Source organism: Leptopilina boulardi, unplaced genomic scaffold (genome assembly GCF_019393585.1).
Source record: "Leptopilina boulardi isolate dan_hultmark-lab unplaced genomic scaffold, ZJU_Lbou_2.1 LbouV2_204, whole genome shotgun sequence".
Taxonomy (NCBI): Eukaryota; Metazoa; Arthropoda; class Insecta; order Hymenoptera; family Figitidae; genus Leptopilina; species Leptopilina boulardi.
In genome coordinates, this window is record NW_026137757.1 from 961,956 (window position 1) to 987,469 (window position 25,514).

At 33.6% G+C, this 25,514-nt stretch overlaps 1 protein-coding gene across 2 annotated transcripts in view; it reads left to right on the forward strand.

The window, feature by feature from the left end:
• LOC127278525 (WASH complex subunit 5) overlaps nucleotides 1-25,514 on the forward strand; it is a 290,329-nt gene that overhangs the window by 86,266 nt on the left and 178,549 nt on the right. For both annotated transcript variants that reach the window (XM_051300266.1, XM_051300265.1), the window contains exons 5-6: nucleotides 5,271-5,637; nucleotides 5,718-5,993. In XM_051300266.1, the coding sequence (XP_051156223.1) occupies nucleotides 5,271-5,637; nucleotides 5,718-5,993 (643 nt within the window). The remainder of the gene's footprint in view (nucleotides 1-5,270; nucleotides 5,638-5,717; nucleotides 5,994-25,514) is intronic.

The following is a 25,514-nucleotide window of genomic DNA, read 5'->3' on the forward strand; positions in this document are numbered from 1 at the left end:
TTTTTATATTAAAATATTATAATATAATATTAAATGTAGAGTCAGCATTAACATTTGGAGTGCGTAGCGCGACGAAGTGGTCTTCGCGCGCCCCCCGCGCGAAGCGCGGACGACAATGTGTCCGCTACCCCGAAGGGGGAGCGGGCAGATTTTTTTTAAACTTAAATTGTTTAAAAAAAATCGTTAAATATTAATAACAATTTTTGATTGTAGTTCCGACGATAGCTGTATAAGTGTACCCAAGCAGCACGGTAAATTCCCTGAATATCCCTTGAGTACCACAGTGGAATAAACTCATGATTTTCTAGGAAAATCAAAATGTCCGCATCATGGGAATGTTCCACAGTGACATTCAGAGTATATTCCAGTGAGATTGAGGGAATATTCCTCGGTGACATTCATGGAATATTCCAGTGACATTAAGGGGATATTCAGGTGATATTGAGGGAATATTCCAGTGATATTGAGAGAATATTGCACGGTTATATTGAATTTTTTTTTTAAATGTGTTTTTAATCTTCTTACTTATTCAAATAACAATTTATAACACATTTCTATTATTTCAACACTTTAAAAAGAAATTCAATATAACCGTGGAATATTCCCTCAATATCACTGGAATATTCCTTTAATATTACCTTCAATGTCACTGGAATATTCCCTGAATGTCACCGTGGAATATTTCCATGAGGCGGACATTTTGATTTTCCTGGAAGATCATGGAAATATTCCACGGTGGTATTCAAGGGATATTCAGGGGATGTACCGTGCTGCTTGGGTTGAATAAGCCATAAAATTTTTAGCTTAATTGGTGCAATAGTTTTTATTTAAGTACTTTAATATACAGGGTGTTTCAAAAGTATGGAAACTTGCAAATATCTCGAAAAGTAAGAATTTTTGTAAAAAAATTTCAAGACAAAAGTTGTTCTAAACAAAAAGATGTACATTTTTGAAACCAAAAAATTGGGCCCGGAGCCTAATGTTGGGCCCTACAATGAAAAAAGTGGTTTTCTTAAATGAGACCACTAATTTTCAGTGTCAAATTCGTAATCCCCATGAAATTCTGCGTTCAGACATGTGGTATAAGTGCCCAAAATATTGGGCCCAATCCAAGATGTTGGGTCCAAAATTTATCAACAGATAAATAAATTTTAAAAAATCGCATCTTGGAGGGATTTTGAGATCACAGGATTAAAAATTGGAAACTAATTTTCAAATTGGGCATACAGCCCAATGTAAGATTCCGCCGCCCAATGTGAGGCCCACAGTAAAAAAAATTAGTTGTCCTAAATAAAACCCATTAATTTTCAGTATCCAATTCGTAATCCCCATGAATTTCTGGGTTTAGACTTGTAGTAAAAATGACAAAAATATTGGGCCCAATGTCTGGGATTAAGCCCCACATTTTTCGTTAAATAAATAAATTTAAAAAATCGCTTCTTTAGGAGTTTTTGGGGTCACAGGATTAGAAATTCGAAGCTAATTTTCAAATTGTACACAAAGCCCAATGTAAGATTCCGCGGCCTAATGTGAGGCCCACATTAAAAAAAATTAGTTGTTTAAATAAAACCCACTAATTTTCAATATCCATTTCAGAATCGTTATGAAATTCTGGGTTTAAACTTGTAGTACAAAAGCCAAAAAATATTGGGCCCAATGTCTGGGATTGGGCTCAACATTTTTTGACAAATAAATAAATTTATAAAATCGCATCTTTTGGAGTTTTTGGGGTCACAGGATTAGAAATTCAAAGCTATTTTTCAAATTGGGCACAGAGCCCAATGTAAGATTCCGCAGCCCAATGTGAGGTCTATAGTAAAAAAATTAGTTTCCTTCCATTTCGTAATCGTTCTGAAATTCTGGGCTTAGACTTGTGGTACAAATTCCAAAAATATTGGGCCCTCACATTGGGCGGCGGAATCTTACATTGGGCACTATGCCCAATTTGAAAATTAGCTTCCAAAAAAAAAGTTGATCGGATCGGGCTGTACACTGAAAAAAATGTTGCCGAGAAATTCAACTACCATTGGGTAGTTGACTAGAAAGTAGTTAAAATAACTACTTTTTTAGTTAATCTAATCATGTTCATGTAGTTAATGTAACTATTTTTAAGAAGTTAATAAGTAATAGTTGATTTTACGTAAATATGTAATTAAAGTACTACTACAGGTCGGTAGTAAAATTAACTTTCTTACGGTAGTAAAAACAAGTGGAATTGTAGTCAACTCAAAATTTGAAGAGTAGTAAATCCAACTACTATTCACCAGTTAAATGAAATGTAGTAAAAGGAATTATTTTCTTTAATTAATATAACTGCTTTTTAAGTAGTAAATTTTTTATTAATTTCTATGATTTTATAGGCTTAAATAAAATTCTTGTAGAATTAACAAGTCGTCTTGCTAACATTGCAATTGTTTATAAAAAATCCTCTAATCCAAAATAGTTCATATACAGCTCGGTGGATGAGGAATTACGTCAGCTTTCAATTGGTAGCTTCAGAATTGCAATAACTTCATTAATTTTTAAAATATTTTATTTTTTATTAACATTAATTAATTATTTAATTAAGGAGTTACACCACTTTGAAATTTTTAAAAAATCAGGAAAAATTTTTTTTTGCTTAAAATACACTTTATAGGCATAGAAATGATATGCTATATGGACCCGACGAAGCTGATTACAGGTAATTTTTAATTTAATCATTGTTAATCACGACCAAATTGTTAAAAATAATTTAATTGCGTTTTTCTCATCACTAAATTTGAAAATTCAGTGGGCACTCTAGCTGCCACAAATTTCAATCAATCCTCTTCGTTTTTTTATTTTGTTTGTGATATAATTATCTAGAGAAATATGTACGGATTTTTTGAAATAATAATATTTAAATTTTCTAGACAAATTTAAGTAACGAAATTTTGACAAAAATAAGCACTTTTTCCTTAAAATCGATGCCATTTTGCGAAAAATGCATTTTTTTAAAACGGATACATATTCCTCTAGATTTCGAGTTGCAGAAAGTAATGCTTTTTTTATCTAGATCAATTCTGGACCGAGTTATGGTGCCCACCGCACGACAATCCAGGCACGGAACATAAGTGATTTTTCCTTTTTGTTTGATTTTCGAACACATCTCTGCTTTAATTATAATTAATTAGAAATCAGGAACAAAAAAATATAGCAAAAAAATGCAACTCCCTTTTGGGAGCTCTTACTTGAAATTTCAATAAAATAATATAATTTCTATTTTCTTTAAATATTTTTTTTATTTTGTCAATAGTTCTCGACAGATGAACATTTTACAAAATATAATATTTAAGACATAAAAAAGACCTACAGCTTCTTTAGTATTAAAATATCAAATAATAATACATTTTAGACAATAAAACACAAATTTAGAAATTAAATATGGAACAATATCAAATTTTATAAATGAATCTTTTTCAAATTTCAAAGAAATAAGAAAAGCGTTAGCAAGGTAGCGAGACTTTATTATTTATTGTAAGAATAATTCCCACTTACTTTAAGTGGGGAATATTATTGGCTCCTATGTAAGTACAGTAGAGTCTCGATTATCCGAGGTAATGTGGGGAAGAGGCGCCTCGGATAAGCGAAAACTCGGATAACACGGAATAAATACCTAAAATTCAAAAATTTTAATCATTTTTTTATGTATTTAATATGCTACAAAGAAAATTAATCACAAATGTATATAAAGGTTAAAATCTAATGAACGTAGATTAACTTTTGGTTATATTTATTGTTAATGCATGTAGGTTCCTACAAATGTTCCTTAGCATAAAAAGAAAGTTAAATATTTTCCTGCACAGGAACATGCAGAGGAACTTTAGTAACTAATGTTCCTGTATAGAATCACAGTTCCAATATCCTGCCCAAGATCCTGGCAGGATTCTGTACAGGAAAGTAAGAAAAAATTTTTTTAACAAAAACACAGCTTTAGAGTCAAACCATTATATTTCGAGTAAAGTCGTTGCTGACTAATTTTTAAAAATTATAATACTTTGCAGGAATGATTTTGAAATTATCAAGATCACGAAATGAAAAGAATTTTATTAAAAATTTAATTATTTATTGTAAAATATGAATTTAAAGTATGTGAGGTGCTGAAAACTGTCAACTTTTTAGCCATTACAAAATATGTAAAAAAAACCATAAAATAAAAAAAATTGTTGGAATTTATTAAGAATGAATAAATTTACCATTATCAATTGATATAATTATTTAAAGATGTGAAATAATATATAAAATATGATATACAAGTGCACCTGTCAAATAACCTAATTTTGCGATTTTATTCATTAATTATAAAAAATAGGAAACATTAAATTAAATAAAAACTTACGAAATATAAAGTTCTTGCCATAAATTTTAGAATTTCTTTGCACTTTTCTTCTCTTTTCTTCATAAGTATAAAAAATTTTAAAAATAAAATAGCCACTTTGTTCATTTTCAATATTTTTGAAAGTCAATAACTTTCTTGCAGAAAAAAGAAAAAATATGGGGTTTCGAAAATTATTTAAATACACACTAAATATACCTACATTCACTGAAAATTTCGCGTTGGTCCCGAAGCTATTTTCGAAGATAAAGCGGATGAAAATTTTTTGTATTTTTAGGCTATATTGACATGGGTTTTCAAGGTTTTAAATTAATGTGAAGATGGTTCACTGGTGACATTGAAGAAAATCTTTAAATTCCTGGTTCAACTCGCATGAAATCTAATTTTCATTGTGCAATAACTTTTTGAGCATTCTTTTTTATGCTTGGGGTTTTTTGACGTTCTTTTACAGGTTCTGAAGGATAAAAAAGGATGTATTATACGAGTATGCCCGCTGTAGACACGGTGAACTCCAAGAAATCGGAGATTTAAAAATGCTTATTTCCTTGTGTAATTTCTTCTTTTAGTATCAATAAAAGTCTGCTTATCAATAAATGCTCACCCCGAAAGCAATATTAAGGCTTGATATTCAATAATTTTAGATGAAAAATAGTGATAATTAGTCTATTTTAAGATTTTAGCCACAATGAGAAGTGGCAACCTTACTTTACATTGATTACAATGGTATTTATTTTTAAGCAAATTACAGGTATAATATCAATTGTAACTTATTTCTACATCCATAAACTGTTATTTAGGCAAAAATGTAATTTTAAAAAGTCTGGAGTAGCGTTAAAATTTTTTTCAATCCTTGATGATCTTTGATTCTACGACTTAAAAAAAATCTGATGGAATTAAACTCTTTTGATTTCAGGAGAGTGTCGATAAATTCTTCCTTCATTGATCTTGTTATTGCGCGTTTGAGGTCCGATGAACTTTACAGTCAAAGTGTTGCATTTCCCCATCCGGAACACCGAAGTGTGGCATTAGCTAATCAGGCATCAATGTTGGTCGTGATATTAGCATTTAAACCATCAATATTACACAATCAGCCTGCAATTATGAGAGAAATCGTAGACAGATTTTTTCCAGATACGTGGGCTATCAGTGTTTATATGGGAATCGTAATAGATCTTTGGGACTGGTGGGCTCCTTACAAAGCTGCTCGTTCTGCTTTAAATAACACGCTAGAGATCAATAACGTTAAGATTATCTCTCAGAAGCATGGCCAAGCCATGGAGGTAATATGAGGTTTTTGAATTTTAATCATAAAGTAGGCTGTAATTGGTAGTCAATTAATTCTGTTTCTTGTTATTTATAGAAACAAATTTTAAAAACTGAAGAAGTGAAAACGAAAGTTACTTTAGATGAAAGTACATTAGGATCAGTAATAAAATTAATTCGAGATTGTAATGTAACTTTGCATTGGATTTTATTGCATACAGCGCTACCCACATATCTTCTGGGTGACTTAAAGAAGTCTCGAAGTCTTCGTCAAATGGTAATTCAAGAAAGCAACTACACCATCAATAATGGTTTGCGACTCCTTTTAAGTTCAGCACAAATAGAACATGAAGTCAAGCAACTTTATAAAACGGTAAACATTTTTATTACATTATTTTAATTTATAAATCTAGACATTTACATTTGTAATGCTATATCTTATCTTTGTAATCTATATCTTAATTATAATAATTATCACATTTTTATGTATGAAAAATATCTCAAAGCCTAACACGGTGATGAGGAATCATCGTCTAAAATGACGATAAAAACTAGTAGAGTGAATTTCGTAATAACTAGAATTACACAACCACACATAAAATAAAGGTATCTCCATCTGAGGAGATACCTCAAAAAACTACCATAACCTCAAAAAATATTTTTCAAAATGCCTTTAATAAAAACCATTTCAAACAACCGTGCTCATTTCGAATCAATCAAATAAATTTTGGATTAACTTCCGATTCCAGTTACCCTCTACTAATCACAGTTCAGCTCGACTTGCGTCAACGCTCCCTTTAGGATCCTATGTAGGAACCTATAGGGATCCTTTAAAGATCCTGTATAGGAATTTTTAGCTGGGTTATGGCGGACACTTTTCAAAAAATTTGTTGGATTCGCTTGAAACGCGTTACTCGGGGGTTTTTGAGGTTGCTAATTATATAATAATCAATTATTATATTGCTATTATTTTTAATATTAATTATATAATGATAATCTAATTTTTTCCCACTCAGTAGTGACATCTGTCAGTTCATTAGCCAACATTGTGTTAATTTGACTTTCAAGTATGTTTAATAACGACTATACTGTTGTTGTAATCACCATTTTATCAAGAGTTGGGTCTATTCTCCACTTTTTTTCGTGTAGTAAAAATACAAACTAGATGCTATAAAATATTATTAACTTATTATTTTACTATTTAGCCCTGTAGATGGTGCAAGATTTAAGAAAGTGTGGGAACTTTATATTTTATTATTATTTAATATTTATTAATTCCACATGTATTGTCGTCGAGCCAAGCAGGCGAAAAAGGCCTATGGAAGTAAAACTTTGGACTCATATTTAACGAATTCCCCCAAACCCTCGCTTACCACTTCCATCGCGGCAACAGGAGAGGATACGCCTCTCAAGCAGCAAACTACAAATTATTAGTAATCAGCCATTCGGTCAGAGAGAGAGACAAAAATAGAAGAATTTTACGGAAATTAAATTATTGAAATTCGCCTCAAGGAAGAAGGTTCTCATAAGGTCATATTCTGGAATGTGCATGGATTCTTCAATATCAGGGATTTGAAGTCGGTGGTCTCTAAGGCGGATATCATTTGCATTTATGAAACATGGAGCAACTCAGTGGACCAGTTTAACAATTGCCTTTCAGGGGATATGCAGATTTACTATTCTTTGGCGTGGAGAGAAGCAGAAAAAGGAAGATTTAAGGGAGGTATTTTGATTGCTCTAAGCAAAAAAATTTTTTGTTCATAATTATTAGCATCGAAAGAAGAATTTTTAATTATTAAAGTTAAAACATTTAAGTTCGAGTTTTTACTATGTGTATATACGTCGCCTGTAGCAAGTCTCAGTTAGTTTTTGGAGCACTTTGACAAATCCTGGTTGCTTATTAAGGCAAATTATGAGCATTTGCCAGTTTTTGTTGTGGGAGATTTTAGTAGTAGAGTTGCTGAATCAAATCAATTAGACAAATATACCTTTTGTAATGTAAATAATATATCATATAAAAGATTTTCATTAGATAAGGTTTTAACAAAGAGGGGTAGTAAGTTAGTAAATTTTATGAAGTATAATGAATTGATGTTATTGAACGGAAGAACTGCGGCAGATTCTCCTGTCAATTGGACATTTGTGGGGCACCAGGGTAGAAGTGTTACCGATTTAGTTTGGACTCCTTTAAATAGCGTAGAGTTGGTTGAAAATTTGAAAGTGTTACCTTTAGCGACCTAATCCGACCATTTGCTTGCTGTTTTGTCTTTGAAAGTTTTTGATAAAAAAATTATGGATAACTCTGTGAACAGTCAAGACGCCTATAAATTAAAATTTGATATTTTAAAATCATCTGAATTTACGAACGGCATGCGATTGAGGGATGAAGTTGCGAAAGTAGAAGGGAATATAGATATGTTAAACAGTAACTTGGTTGATGCTATTGTCACGGTGGCGCAAAACCTGGGAATGAAATCTAAGAACAAAAATAACACGGAAATTATTTCAAAAAATAAACCATGGTTTGACAAGAATTGTAGAGAAGCAAAATGCAGCATGGTGATGGCCCATAAAGACTCTCTAGATAATAATTTAGATTCTTTGAAATTCGATTATATGCAAGCTAAAAAATATTATAAAAAACGATAAAGCAAGCGAAGGTCGACTATGAAAAAGATTTAGTGGCGCGATTGGCTACAGCTAAATGCTCTAAAATTTTTTGGTCAATTGTTAATGATAAACGTTACACAGCATAAAAAAACTGCATAAGTAAAAAACAATGGCAAGAATATTTAAACTCAATGTTCCCTACTATTTGCATAAGTTGCCCTTCGTTGGCTCAGGTCTCATGTCTGATATTAGATGCATATATCGAAACAAGTGAAATTTTAAAAAGCCTAAAAAAATTAAGGATAATAAAGTTGCTGGTTTTGACTCGTTAAATTTTAGCTTTTATAAGAGACTGCTAGAAAATTGGATTTTTTATCAAGATAATTTTTTACATGAAATATTAGAATCTGAAAAGGTTCCAAAAGCATGGGGTTCCTTGGTAATCTCCATGCTGCAAAAAAGGTAAGTGTGAATGAACCGGAAAATTTTAGAACAGTTTATTTAGTAAGCTGCATGGCGAAATTTTTTACTCAAGTTTTAGCGGATAGGTTGATAGCATGGATGAATGAGACAGAGGCAATTCCGGAATTTCAATCAGGTTTTCGGAGAGGCAGAGGAGAGGGTGCGTAGATAACATATTTACACTGCAAGCATTAATTCAAATTCATTTACGTCATCAGAGAAATATGTGGTGTATGCTGCGTTTGTGGATTTTAAAGGCGCCTTTCCCTCAGTTTGTCATAATTTGTTGTGGCTGAAGTTGCATTCAAAAGGATTGAGTACGAAATTTATAAATGTTTTAAAGAGTTTTTACGAGAACGCCTCAGCTGCAATTAAAACAGGCCACGGTCTTTCGGACTTTGTCAAGGTCACAAGGGGGCTGTTGCATGGAGAAGTGCTAAGTCCACAACTCTTTTCACTCTTTATTAGTGACTAAGAGTAAGTTTTGATCGCGAAGGGATGTAGAGGTCTATCCATTAATAAAAAATATGTGAATGAGAAAATAATTATGACTATTGTAAATATAATGTACTGAACCGAATGGTTTGAATAAAAAAGTGAATTGAATATAAACCGATATATAACTATAATGTGTTAAATATATGACGCGTTCTGAAGAAAGGGACCTTAGAAGCAAACGAATTGTAGGTTATGTTTACGATAATTTTACCTTGATTAAAAGTTTATTTTTATTTATATTAAAAGAAAAATCAGTTTTTATTGAATAATTTGGATGTGATATAAACTTGAATATCAATAATTTTTATTGAAAATTTATCCTCTGCGTGTATTTTCACTTCGAAGTTTTAAAATGTAACCTATAATGTTTTGCTTCTAAGGTTCCTTTCTTCAGAGCGCTTCACATATGAGGCAAAATTTCTGAAATGTCCGAAAAAAAATTATAAGTTATCTAATTTAATCCGTACTTTTCTAAAATGTTGTCATTGTTGGTCAAAGTCTAAAAATCAATTATTATTGAACTAGCTAAAAGAAACGCGCGTGATATCTATAATTTTTTTTAGCAAAATTAAAAATTTATTTTTATTTGACAAAAAGTTATTGGAATTTCGATCTCACAAAATTAATAATGTTCTTTTAAAATCGTTATTGTTTTACTATTTCAGCATTATGGTGTTGTAGGTTAATACAATTGTTTAATTAATTTGTAAATGTAATCTGTGCATAGCTTCTGCTGGACATACCTAACGTGTGTTTAAATAATCTTTAATTTCATCATATTGCATTTCCTGATTATCATCTTTATAACCTATTATTGCACAGTCAATATGACTTTCAAATTTTGTACTTAAATAAAGATTATATGCTACGATCATCAAATTGTTAGCAAAACATTTAATTGACCCATCTCAGGATTCATGCAGGGTGAATTCCTATTTTGTTTACAGCATGGCCCATGAACTTGAAATCGCTTTACAATGTATTATTATGATACACTTGTCCATGTACATGAAAAACATAAGAACCATATTCTTTAGGAATGTTTGATTTTGCTCCTATGCTGGAAAAGACTAATGAATCAAAGCTTAAGTGAAATAACAAATTTTTGAAATAAAACGGATAAAAAATTTTAAAACTTTTAACTTTACTTTTCTTTTGTGACAGCAACTATTAAATAATATATCTAACCGACTTTTACACAAATAATGTAACGCACTACTAAACTTACATTATACATTCATCAAACCTAAATAATTCTGTGGAACTTTATTTTCATCGAAATCTTCAAGGGATTTAATTGCAACTTCCACAGTGTCTAACAATTTTTCATTTTTTCAACTGTCGTGTCGTTTTGCACTTTATATTAATTCATTTATTTTATTGGGGAAACACTGGGCCTTAAGGGACTAGCAAGAAATATAGAATATTAATTTAGAATAATTCTTTATTCTAGTTCTTACAGTTTTAGAGTTTAGATTAGGACTAACTTGAAAGTAACGCTTTACGATTATGATTACAATTAGTAAAGTTTCTACATAAATTTGACAATTTATCGATATGTTTTGTTTTTTCAATGCAAAGAACACAATTATTTTATATTTAAACTTGAATTTAAATAAATACAAAATTTTTCAGCTAAAATGGGATTTTTTTTTTAACTTTCATTAATTTGTTAAATTTACCCCAAATCTATACTTTATATATACCAATCGATTCGTATTCATGCAAGGAATACAATTATTTCATATATAAACTTCAATTTAAAAAATCACAAAATCTTATTGCCAAAATGTGAATTTTTGATTTTTAACTTTCATTAATTCTTTAAATTTAAATTGAAACTATACTTTATATATACCAATCGATCTGTCTTGACGTAACAAATACGATTTTATTATATATAACCTTAAATTTTTCTATTTAAAATTTTTTCCGATTAAAAAAAAAATTTTGGAAAAAAGACGATAAAAAATTTTTTCTGGGTATTTTTTAAAATCCTTTAGTCAGATTTGAGATATTAATATGACAAATGACACTACCAAATTTTATCTAAATCCATTAAAACCTGTTAAAGTTATCGTCTAAACAAAAAAGCGATCCACACACACATACATACATCCGGACAATTGATCAGGATCTCATATAACATGTTTCTATATAGAAAAAAATTTGTTTCCGCCACTTTGAAGCAATATAAATTAAACTATAGAAAGATCCCTTTGTAATTTTCTATATAGAAACATGTTATATGAGATCCTGATCAATTGTCCGGATGTATGTATGTGTGTGTGGATCGCTTTTTTGTTTAGACGATAACTTTAACAGGTTTTAATGGATTTAGATAAAATTTGGTAGTGTCATTTGTCATATTAATATCTCAAATTTGACTAAAGGATTTTAAAAAATACCCGGAAAAAAATTTTTATCGTCTTTTTTCCAAAATTTTTTTTTTAATCGGAAAAAATTTTAAATAGAAAAATTTAAGGTTATATATAATAAAATCGTATTTGTTACGTCATGGCAACGTGCAGGAGTAATAGAGATAGTAAATTCAAATTTGAATTTTCTCTCTCTTTTACTCCTGCACGTTGCCATGACAACTCCTGCGGCAGGCAGGCAGCCAAAAGGTGAGAGTACGCCCTTAGTTTTTCTACATTATGATTTTTCAAATTTTAAATTAAAATTTTCAAATTCAATTAAAAAAAAAATTGTTTGCATTTTCAAAAAAAAACTATTCAAATAAATTTGAGATTCTTTCGATTATTGGAAGCAATAAATGAAACACCAAATTATTTATTCGGCAACGTTTCGGTGTCTTGGTTTGACACCATCCTCAGGCCACTTGTTCAATTAAAATTAAAGTTATTTGGTTACATTAGTAATAAGTCTAAAATTTTTTCGTCTAAAAATTAAATTCGAATAGACGATGTCATTCATCGCAAAGCAAAATAAAAACTGACTAACTAGGTCAGTTTTTATTTTGCTTTGCGATGAATGACATCGTCTATTCGAATTTAATTTTTAGACGAAAAAATTTTAGACTTATTACTAATGTAACCAAATAACTTTAATTTTAATTGAACAAGTGGCCTGAGGATGGTGTCAAACCAAGACACCGAAACGTTGCCGAATAAATAATTTGGTGTTTCATTTATTGCTTCCAATAATCGAAAGAATCTCAAATTCTAATATAAAATAATGGAAGGAAAAAACATTTTACATTAACTATTCAAATAAAAGTAATAATAAGTATAAATTAAAAAATATTATTTTATATATTATTAAATAATTCGTTTATTAAAAATCAATAAATTTATCGATTCATAAATAAATATGCATTAAATGTAAAATAAAATATACTTAAGGAAATTTAAATAATTTAAAAAGTTAAAAAGAAAAAAATTTTGTTAAAAAAATAACATAAATATTCATGTGTTATGTCACACAGTTTCATAATAGTTACATAACAATTAAAGAACAATGTGACATACCAAAAATTACCACATTGTGATGTAATAAATATATCATATTGTTATATAACATAGACGTTTTAAAATTATGTAACAATTATATCACCATAGAATAACAGAATTATTTCACAGCATTACATTTGTTATGTAGCTGATACATAACGTGTTTGCTGGGATATTTAAAATCGCGTGTATAAAAACTTATTTTTATTTGTAACGATTGAAAATCGTTTCTATCAAAACTTATTAAATGGTCGTTACCGTCAGCTCCCCGAAATTTGAATTACCGCGGGTCATGTAGCGTCTTGCCGCTAGGTGACGCAAGCGAACGGCTTGATTGCAGACGACAAAACCACGTTTTTGTCGTGAGCCGGAAAATAAAGAAAAAGCAGAGCGAAGCGTGCTACCGCCGGATAGACATATATTGTATATACCGCGGTTTATTTTATACTATTGTATCTATTTGAGTATTTTACAAATAAATTTCTTCTATTGTGAAATAATTTAATTGTGTGTGCCATAATTATTACATAGATAACTACTGGAAAACTCGTTGGATTACTTATTGCCGATTATTAATCATCTCCGGTAAGTTTGGTCGATTCTCTTTTCTTTCTATCCAACTTTAATTGCCTGCATTGTTCACTGCTGCCAAATGGGGAAATTTTCAAGACGTTAAAGGATCATCCTTGTGGACTAACTTGTGCCTCCCGGACGAGTCGAACCCCTCTATTAATTAAATTAATTAAATAACAAATCTCGATGCACGGGTTGTCACATATTATAAAAATAAAAAAAAATTAGATTCAGATCACAATAAAATGTTCGTCGAATTTTAATAATACTGATCAGTTGAATATATTATTTTCTTGCGCAAGAATAATGATAATCTAAATGAGCGGAATTAAAAGTAACTTGTATTTTCTTAACTACGTTAACTCCCTTTTTCTTATTTACATACGTTTTTAAAGGAGGTACCTTAATATTATTTTTATCAATAATACGAGAATTGTCGTCAACCCCAGGGGTGTTATCACTAGTCGAAGGGATATTAGACTCATTCGTAGGACAAGATTGTCCTGTAAAGGGACAATATCAGGTGTAGACACCAAGATGTTACTAGGAGGAACATTAATCGCAACATTACTTCTCGTCTCTTTTGGTACTATTAATAAAATTAAAATAAGGACTTTTTAATGACTTTTTAATTGTTTCCGCACGAAGGAAAACATGATAGCAAGAATTCATGTCCTTAAACAAAAATATCTTCCGTTTATGTTTATGGGATACACGGTAAATAGTTTTCGCCGCAATATCCTTCAAAGGAAAAGATTCTGACCATCGCGAAAATCGATCTATCATTGAGGTAATATCTATATCCGTCGCAAGATGGTAAGAGGCCGACAATGTCCATAATGACGTGGCTAAATCTTTGTTCCAGTGCAACAAAGTGAGATGGCAAAAGGATGTTATGATGAGATACTTTCAACTAATAGGGGAGGGTGGAGAGTTTTTCGAAAATACGAAAATACTGGTTTTATGACTTTTCAAAAACAGTGGGGAGTTGTGCTCCACCGTTGAAAATTGAAAAAAAAGAAATATTTTTTAGAATATTTTCTTGAAAAGTAAGCTTGTCGCAATATCGTCGGAACTACGATCAACTATTTTCGATGAAAAAAATACAAAATGGCGGACTTTTTTCATCTTCGACCTTGTTTTTTCAACTTAAATTATTTAAAAAATGGTTAAACGATAGCTGTGTATATATAGAATAAAACATAAAAATTTTAGCATAATCGGTTCAATAGTTTTTTTAGGATGTACGCCAGGTCCAAAAAACGTTGTTCTGAGAAAAAGCGGATTTACGAAAACATATCCTTTTTCAAGAAAATACCAGCTTACGAGTGCGACGAAGTCACTCTTATGCGCAGTTCCAATTGCCGCTCTCACGCTTACCTATGATCAGTATGAAATCATTCTTATACGGTATATGCTTTTATATACATATATATGTACTTTTATATATATTCATATTTATATAGGCATGTATTATAAGAGCTTGTTTGGGGTACTAAAATTACAGTTTTCTGGAAATTTAAATCTTGAAATTTGCAAAAATTTTCGAATTTTATGACCATTTTAGTCAAGAAAATGAATTATTAACACAAACATTAATTAAATTTTAAATCGCTGAAATATTTGTCCTGCATTACGCAGTCCAAAATTCATCACGGTAAATTCGTATAATCCGAATGGTGTAATGACGGAATCGTTACCGCATTTAAACGACGATAATCGCCACACATTCTCTAACTACCTTTATTATTTGGGGCAAGATGAAGAGGTGACGCCCAACACGTGCTCGAAGGTCGACACTTGCCAATCTTTCCTCATTTTCGAAAATGTGCTTTGGCTACAAGCAACTGTTTGGTAGACAGGCGGCCCGAGCGTTCGGCGATAGGAGGGCCTGTGGAAACCGGTGATAATCGGAAAATCTTTCAAATTTTCACAAATCCAGAAGCCTGATCCACCAAACTTACGTGTGTGTCAATTAATCTATGATTTCGAAGGTCAACGCTAAGACCATACGCTGCTGGTAGATCAGTCCCTATTATTGCGTAGGGCATACATGCTATTTGAAATTTACATTACCCTTTCGTTCCCATGGGACATATATGTCCCACCTACAAAAACGTCAATAACTTTGAACAAAATTAATATTTCTAAGTCTGCTTTGAGGCATTTTCTTCAGGAGGAATAGAGCTTTCAAAATTTCTAGACCAGATGATGTCTAAAAATTTCTATTGTATAAAAAAATATATAAATAAATATTAAAAATTACCAATTTTTAAAATCGTTCAGATTCTCCTGAAATTTGTTACTCGGAGGTTTTTGGGGTCGCTGATTACGAATCCGGTGTTAGTTTTTGAAAATTCAAAATGGCGGATCCAATATGGCAGACAACTTTTGGAAAATCTAATGCAATTCGCTTGCAACTCGTTACTTGGGGGTTTTTGGGGTCGCTGATTACGAATCCGGCGTTAGTTTTCAAAAATTCAAAATGGCGGATAAAATTTAAAAAATTGACCCAATTCGTTTCAAACTCGCTTCTTGAGGTTTTTTGGGGTTACTAATTACAAATCTGAAGTCAGATTTTTGAAATTTCTAAAAATTCAAAGATGGATCCAATATGGTGGACGAATTTTTTAAAATCGTTCTGATACGTCTGAAATTTGTTACGGTCTTCCACACCACCACCACCACTATAAATTATTCATAAAAAAGTTAATAATAATTATAATAAATCACAACTATTTTTTCAAGCGAAAATTAATGGTATTTAAAAAAACTTATTCGCCATGTTGGATCCGCCATTTTGAATATTTGAAAGCTAACATCTGATTCGTTATCAGCGACCCCAAAAAACCCTGAGTAAAAAATTTCAGACGAATTAAAACGATTTTTAAAAATTCGTCCGCCATATTGGATCCACCATTTTGAATTTTTAGAAATTTTAAAAATCTTACTTCAGATTCGTAATCAGCGATCCCAAAAACCCCCCAGTAACGAGTTTTAGGCAAATTGCATTAGATTTACCAAAAGTTGTCTGCCATATTGGATCCACCATTTAAAATTTTTTAAACTAACACCGGATTCGTAATCAGCGACCCCAAAAACCCCCCAGTAACGAGTTTCAGGCGAATTGCATTAGATTTTCCAAAAGTTGTCCGCCATATTGGATCCACCATTTAAAATTTTTTAAACTAACACCGTATTCGTAATCAGCGACCCCAAAAACCCCCCCAGTAACGAGTTTGAGGCGAATTGCATTAGATTTTCCAAAAGTTGTCCGCCATATTGAATCTACCATTTTGAATTTTTGAAAACTAACACCGGATTCGTAATCAGCGACCTCAAAAACCCCCGAATAGCCATTTTCGAGCGGATTTAATCACTTTTAAAAAAATTGTCCGCCATGTTGTATCCGTCATTTTTAATTTGGAAAATTTGAAAAATCTGACCTCAAATTCGTCATCAGCGATCCGAAAAACTGTAAGAACAATTGCACTTTTCTTTTCTGAAGTTCTCAGATTAGTTTGGGAACGAAAGGGTTAAAGATCGACGGAGACCAATATTCAAAAACCGAAATGCCATACGTGTTTATGAGCGAGTTTTTCGCGGCATAAAGCACGGATTTGATGGATTGTTTCTTGGTTCTATGATCTGTTGGAATCAGGGAAATATTTATTTTAATAACCATTTTAGAACAGTTACAGGTTGTGCACACTTTTTCCATCTTACTCAACATTTCAGATTGAGCATCTTCAGTTTTTATTTCTGAAGTCGAAGCCACTGAACTGGACAAAGAACTATTCTCAACAATTTTATCATCAATGGCGGCTAAACGCGTTAGATCCGCGGTATCCGAAACAGCTAAACTCGAAAGCCATTCCACCGGAAGATGCTTCAAAAATATCGACTTCAAAACTTCCTTTCTGCACCGAACTCGACTGTAGTGACGAATTTTGTTTACTTAACCGATTTTAATGTTCTTTTTTTAAAAATAATTAGTGATAAATTTTTAAGAAAACTGTCGATATCGATTTTTAACATGTATAAATTGTAATGATGTGAATTTTTAAATTGTCAAAGGATCTGCTCGCCGGATGGAGTCCGGGTACATATGTTAAGCTTAGTTTGAGATTTTAAATATAGATGGCGTGAAGCGACATCTATGTTGCTAATTATTAATTTAATTGGAATAGGAGCGCTCGTAACTTCGCAAGGAAAGGATAAAGTCAATAATGTAATTTAAGCCTTCGTAAGAAGATATATTTTAAATAAAATAAAAATCAAATAGAAAAACAAGGTAATTAACAATAAAAAAATAAATATAATAATCAATGCAGGTATATAATGCAAGTAACAAAAGTAATAAAAAAAGTCTCTATATTATGCAAAGAATGTATAATAAAAATTGCTATCTAAAGAGTGACTAGCCATCCTTTCGCTCGCTCGAAACATTCTCCGCGTTGCTCGGAGCGGTTCTGAAAAAAAACAAGTTCGGAATGATTAAATAGCGAACACGCGCCACGAAGACGAATGACAGGATGACCGAAATTAAAATGCGCGGGTTACTTCTAGAAGGTAGCCCTCTAGTTACGTCGCGGACGATGACTAGGGTCGTGCACGCTAGGTCGATTTTTCAAATAAATCGGGGAGAAGCTAGATATGGGATTCGTTTCCCATATTCTTGCCCGACACGAAACTAGTGCATGATAATTTTCTCCACGAGTCTCCTCCACCCGAGAAGCACCTCGAGATGGGGAATCGTCGTGGAGCATCGTCCTGACCAAGAGAGAAGCACCTCTACTTGGCCAGGACGGTCAGGTGTGGTGTGTGTGCGTGTATATGTGAGGACCTGGTGCACTAGATTTCCACGGAAGCACCCATAGGAAATCCGGTTTACCAGGAGGAAAAAGGGAATACCCTGGTCTCTCGCAGAAGCACCTACAGAGTGACCATGAGTATTTGGGGGTCAGGATGTGGAAAGCGGGCGAAGTGTGTTACCTTGTTCGCAGAAGCACCTACAGAACAGGTACAACACCTTCTAGGAAGAGCTGGTGCACTAGGGGTCGCAGAAGCACCTACAGACCTCCGGTTCACCAGGTGAATGAAAGGAAAGAGAAGGTAGGAAAATAGATCGAGGCAGAGAGAGAGAGGTGAGTTCGCTGTCGGTTGGCTCGAGAAGCACCTCGAGGCCGGTTGTCGGCGAACTGAAGATTTGGAAACGTGCAGGCAGGTATATTGAACGGCGAGGAGAGAGAGCTGTGGCGCGCGCGGTAAGGGGAGAGCGCCGGCGGCGCGGCAAGCGTGCGCGTTCGTTACTCTCTACTCAGCTGGCTGCGAGAGAGCTGACTAGAGTATATCTATATGATATACTATGTAAATTTGAATTTGATTCTACGCGAATAATTTTTAAGATTTAGAAAGGAATACTTTTCTTTACATCCCGCCTACTTAGAAAGCGAATTTTAATGAGCGTCTAGGGGAGAATAATATATTCAAAAAAAAAAATAAAAAAAAAAATATATTTCTTTCTATCACTCTTTTTTTTAAATAAACGAACGAACAAAAAACAAAAAAAAATTACACAATTTTCTTCCTAGCTAGTAGTACCACTTACATAGTTTTCCTCGCATGTCGAATATGTCCGTTTGAAAGATCCAAGCGGAGAGTCAATTTTCCGCATTTGAAGGGAATGCGGTATCTGTTGACGCCGATAGGTATGCGACACCAAGGTCCAGTAGGAAGTTTTGCGATGGTCGAGGGCAAATGAGCAAGAAAGCTACACAGCGGTAGAGGGTGTTCTATACTATTCTCTAACTTCTTTTTAGTGACTACCACATTATTATTTGCATCACAATTATTTCAGAGTTTCTGTCATTGCTGACAATTTTACTACCGGTTTTTTAACTGGGGTTGTAATTCGGTTTACTTTAACGATAGGCATCATAGATTTAATAATTTTCTTTTTTAAATTTTTCACTTTTTCCTCCTTGATCCTTTCTTCCTCTCTTACACAAATCTCTATTAACGTCGATTCGAAATCGTCTTTCTTAAAATTGGGTGGCGGCGTGGCGATTCTTTTGGCGGGAAGTTGGCATGACGGGGGTTTTGGGACAGGAGCAAACACTTTGGTTTTTTCATAGTTTCTGCCCGAAATGGTTGCATGGGGGTCACTGCACTAAATTTCACCGAACTACCCGGCAAATTGTTATTGTTAAACCGAAAAAAGTTTTGGTAATTATTATCAAACTCCGGAATTTCTATTTAAGTTTGCCATGTCTAGCGCGTCCCTTTTTATTTTGGCTCGTTCAATGCAAGCTAGTTGTTTTGCGTTTTCCTTTTCTGTATGACTTTGAAGTACTAAGGGTGATTCTCGGAATTTATCTGTATTTATATGGGAGGTATTTGACACCACTATTGGGGGGAATCAATGTTATTGGTTGAATTGTCATCTATGAAACTTTTCAAATCCTTTAAATGCACGTGTCGAAATATTTTTCCTTTATCGTTTATTAGATCGTAAATTACTGGAGAAATTTTCTTTTTTATAATAAAAGGACCACTAAATTTTTCCAATAATTTTGCATTTTTCTTTTCCGATTTTTTAGATAAATGAAAATTTCTTTTAAGTACTTTTTCCCCTAAGACCGGATTCCATACACGTTTACGCAGATTATATTGTTTTTGTTGAATATTAAAATTTTTAGCTAAATTAATTCTAACTAATTCAATTGCATCCTGCAATTTTTCTATTCTTAATGTAGCTGCATTATTGTTTTGACAGTTTAACCGCGTGTCTTGGAAGCCGGGCGGGAAAAATTCTCGGCCGCAGGTAATGAAGGCAGGGGTGAAGCCGGTTGACGTGTGCTTCGCGGTGTTGTAGGCAAATTGTAATTCCGCTAGATGTCTATCCCAGTCCGGTTTCTTGCTATCGATATATTGTCTGATCATCGTCTTGATCACCTTATTGACTCGTTCTACTGAATTACACTACGGTGAGTAAGGTGGGTTGAGACGATGCGTAATTCCAAAATCTTCAAGGAAAGACTTAAATTCTTTACTTATAAACTGCCTTCCATTATTCGACACGATTGTCTGCGGTCATCCAAATCAAAAAAAAATTTCTTTTAACGTAGAAATAACAATTTTTGATGTTGCTTTCTTTAGTGGTTTTAATTCAACCCATTTTGTAAAACGATCTTGTATAACACAAAGCATAGTGTTACCTGGAGTTGTTCTCGGTAGAGGGCCTATGAAGTCAATCGAGAGCATTTCCCATGGATTTCCTACTAGGGTAGCGTGCATTTTATTTGCTGCTGCTTGTTGAGAGCTTTTGTTCCGTAAACAGTTTTCACAATTTCTGACGTAAGCTGCTCCATCTCGTAACATTCCGGGCCAGAAAAAGAATTCTCCAAGGCGTGCTAACGTTTTAGCCACGCCGAGATGACCTGAAGTTTCTTCGTCGTGTACTTTATGAAGAATCTTCTCTCTTTCCTTTTTAGGGACACATAATTTCCATTGATTTTCAAAAGGTGTGTCTTTGAAGTCTAATGTGTGAAGTACATAATGAAATACTTTGTGGTCTTCAATTCTATAATCGGGATTTAGTTCTGGGTTGTCCGAAGTGAGTTTCCATTGGCGTTGATATCACTGGCAGGGGGGTAATTTGTCAATTGTCGAAACTTGTAAGGGCACGCGAGAGAAGTAGTTACTGGATTCCTGGGCTGGTAACGTTGTTTAATCGGCGTTGATTCTTCGAGGCGAATTTCATGCTTTAACAATGGTAAACGACCTTTTATCTCTCGAAATAAAAGTTTTTCTTTTGCAATATAAGCATTCAATTCGTTTTCTTGCTCTTTGGTAAGTGATGATAATCCTGAAGGGCCGATTTCACAAATGTCAACCTTAAATGACTCATTTAATAGCCGTATATCTTGGTTATTAATGAGAAGTGAAAAGTTGAATTTCTGCAGCAGGTCCATACCGATCAGCAGAGGTTGGAATAGGTCTGGTAGAACCAGGAACTCATGTTTCACTAAAGTAGTTCCAGCAACGATTTTCATTTCGAAACTGGTTTTTATTTCATACTGTGTTCCGTTCGCCAGGGCCACCATTATGTCTTCTAAATTTGAGACTCCTCCTAGATTGACCAGGCGATTAGCAGTATTGTTGTCGATGAATGAGCACATTGCTCCAGTATCTACAAGGGCTTGAATCACCAGGTCTCCACAATTAACGTTGATAAATATTCGGGAGTCTTTAGGGCAAAAGGTCGAACTTACTCCGATGGTTCGGCCCTTTTCGCGTTTTTTGGTTTGTTGCATTTGCATTCTCGAGTGAAAATGCCTTCCTTTCCACAGTAGGAACAAAATTTCTTCGGTCTGCTCCTGCAGACTGGACGACGATGGCCTGATTTTCCACAACGCCAACAGTGAGTTTTTGGGTCATAGGGCTTGGACACTTCAGCGACTTGGGGAGGGTTTTTGAGGGGCTTTTCTTCTTTGGAAACCGCTTTTAAAATTTCCGAAATTTCTTCGACTTTGAGAATGAAAGAGCCTACCGAATCAAAATCTTGTCTGCGAATATGCAATCTGTATGTTGGTTGCATATTCCAATATAATGTATCTAACTCGCAAAGGAGATCGTAGCCTCCGTGTCTTCGCATCATAGTTTGGAGTTCCGTCGCGAAATCGCGAATCTTGTTAGCTATTTGGAATTCTAAATTCCTGAATTCACTAGGTGAAAGGTAGAATCGTCGTAGGGCTGTGGTAAGTTCTTCTAGTGTCCTTGACATACGGATTTCGTTCCTATACCAGAGCAGAGCACTACCTTTTAATAATTCGGGAAATCCTCGTAACATTTGTTGATCCGAGAAACCGTAAGCCGCCTGAAGTTCTTCAACACGTTCGAGAAAAGAGTAGGGGTCTTTACCGTCGAAATTACATCCCCATTTTCTCATAGCTTCCATGACTTGGGTATCACTAGGTTCAAGCGTTGGCACTGGGAAGTTGAATGGTGTAATTGGATTTAAAGGTGGGTCGGTTACCCTGGGGGGCTGCATGTTCTGAGAACTCGTCGAAGCCATGTCTAAAAGATTTTTGGGTTCTTCTAGGGCTCCTAAGTCTGAGGATATATCGAGTGCTTCGTTGTAGTCCTCCGGGTCCTTGTTGAGTTCCAGAATTTCAGGTCTAGATTTTACAAAGGCTACCAGCCTTTGGCGGAGCTCCATGACAGATCCCTTGGAGTCTATCTGGTAGCTTTCTAGTTGGGCAACCAGGTCGATCTTAGATAAATTATAAATCCAACGAACTCCCATATTGGATGGTTGAGAGTAAAAGAGAAAAAAAAATTCTTTTGAATAAGTGAAGAGAGCTTTACTGAACGATGATTTGCTCAATAATGAGCTGGGAGCTGATCGAATGTTCTTTATATACTAGATAATTGCTCCCTACTCCTACCAGAAGATGGAGGCGGAGGAGTATTAGGGCGTCTAGCCTACCCGAGAAAAAAAAATTTTAACGTCTTGCCCTTAGGCGGCAGTATCGGGCCCAAATAGGGCCGACACCACAGATGTAACAAAATTGTTTTTGGGGGTTTTTGCAATCTACCCGGCGATGTCCTCGTTGACCGCAGCGCCAACAGTTCTTTGTACGATCGTAGGGGTGAGTTAAACTACAAACTATGCTAGTCAGGGTGCCGAGGTCAACCGGACGACGATTAAAGAAGCAGGTCTCTAGAAAATCTTTTTGCTCATCTTTTGATAGTTTTAAAATACTATCCTTTTGGGCAACTAGGTCTTCACCGACAATCATGTCGGGGAATACGTGTTTAAGAAGGTGAGTAGAGATCTTCAATCTCTTTTGGGCTTCCTCAACCCGACAGAGGACTTCGTACGCGGGGTAGCCAGGGAACCATCTTTCCATTCTTCGGATGGTCTGTTCCATGCACCCAGTTCTCGGTGCTTGGAGAATACATGATGTCTTCTTCTTCTTTCTTGCTATACAAACAAAAAAAAAATTTTGAGTGTCTTCGAAGAGTGGTACTAATCGATAACCCTGTCTACTGTGTTACAATTCTATATAAATGACTGGAATGGTTATCCCCACCCTAACGCGATGCCAGCGGCCTCGCGGTGGTGAAACGAAAGAAATCGAATTTCCACCTCCTACCCTTTTGAAATCACAAATTACTCCTAGACAAATCTCAATTGATTCCGATTGGTATTGCTTTTCTTCCCTTTCCCTTCCGTGAGCGTTCTAGTTTTTAATTTATGATACTCACCACAGAAAAAAAAAATTTTAGGTCCATGTTCGGGCGCCATGTAATGATCTGAATGTTTAAATTGCCAAAGGATCTGCTCGCCGGATGGAGTCCGGGTACATATGTTAAGCTTAATTTGAGATTTTAAATATAGATGGCGTGAAGCGACATCTATGTTGCTAATTATTAATTTAATTAAAATAGGAGCCCTCGTAACTTCGCAAGGAAAGGATAAAGTCAATAATGAAACGTAATTTAAACCTTCGTAAGAAAATATATTTTAAATAAAATAAAAATCAAATAGAAAAACAAGGAAATTAACAATAAAAAAAAATATAATAATCTATATTATGCACGAATATAATGTCAAATTAGCAGTTTGACAGTTGACAGCTGTCAAATCAACTATCACCTTTTTTAAAAAACAATTTTTTTCAATTAAAATGACAGTAATAACGTTTTTTGGGTTGCTGATCACGAATATAATGTCAAATTGGCAGTTTGACAGTTGACTACTGTCAAATTAACTGTCACTTTTTTTTAAAAAACAATTTTTTTCAATTAAAATGACAGTTATAAGGTTTTTTGGGTCGCTGATCACCAATTTAATGTCAAATTGGCAGATTGATTAATATGGTTTTGGGCGTCACTGATCACAAATGTGATTTCAAATTAGCACACTTGTAAATTTTCGAATTGTTTTATTTGTTTCTCCAATTCTTCATCCAATTATTTGTCTTCTTTTTTCTATTCTGGTCTTTTAGATGCAATTAAAAGATCTGAAGAAACAAAAACTTTATGCATTACATCTTCCATTGTGTGATAGCGAGAGATTTTTCTGGGACTGAAACGTTAAATGTATTTTATGCCTTTTTTCGGGCCTCAGAGGCTTCTTCAGAATACATTCCAATTAGTAGTAAAAATTTTCTCATGACTTTTCCCCCCATGAACAAATATTTTGTGAAGTGAACAAGGCATTTAGAGCCATGGATACAGCGTGACGTAAAGATCTACGATTTTCAACCAAAATTCTTCGAAAAGAGAGAGAGAGAGAGATTTTTCTGCTGCTAGACAGTATTTGCAACGATTGAGAAAATCTTTTAATCAATTCTTTATCTACCCCAGTTATTTCTGCGGTTTGGTCAATATCCGTAAAAAAGCTTCGTGCTGTGTTAGCACAGTTCCAATTGCCTGATCCTTGAGTTAGCTCATCAATGATTAACCCCATTCTTTCTTTAAATTTTCTACAAATTCTTGTTTTGGCAAATTTCATTTTTTCCTTATCAGCCTGTCGTCTTTTGACACATGCAAATCTTTAGGCGATATGCAATGTGCAAAATACGTTCCATGAATCTAATCCAAGCATGTAAAGTAGAAAAACCGAAATCCATGAAATCTTCCACCTTTTCCTTTACACTTTGTAGATTGTTTATTTCCGACTGCTTTGCTCCGCAGATATAACAAGAAGAACTGGATGGAGTATCGGACAGAGCTTGACAAACTTTTCCATCAACCATAGTTAATTTCATGTTTGTTTTTATCCACTATTTAAAATAATAGTTGTTGGTTCCGGATTGTCAATTTGTGTTTGAATTTTTTTTGTTTCCAACCTTGTTTTTTTTAGCATTTTCCTTAGCAAATTTTAGCATTATTGGAATAAATACATGTTTCAAAAATAAAAGCGATGAAGGACATCAAACAGAAAATTTTCAAAAATTAAATTAGCTGAATATGTAAACTGGCAAAGACAATTAATGCAATAACAAAAATGTCAATACAGCACACTAATTAACTGTTAAAGTCGTACGTGCCTTGACTGAAAACAAACCAATAAACATTTTATTTACATTAATCAAATTTACGTTAAAATAATTCTAACTTGAACGCGTAAAATTTTTTATAAATGTCGAAAATTAAAAATATCGTTCGAAACGCTAATGAAAAATTAAAAGCGCAAAAAAAAATTTACTCAAACAAATGCTCACTTACGCAACAAAAAATATGCTACCTCGGACTGAAAATTT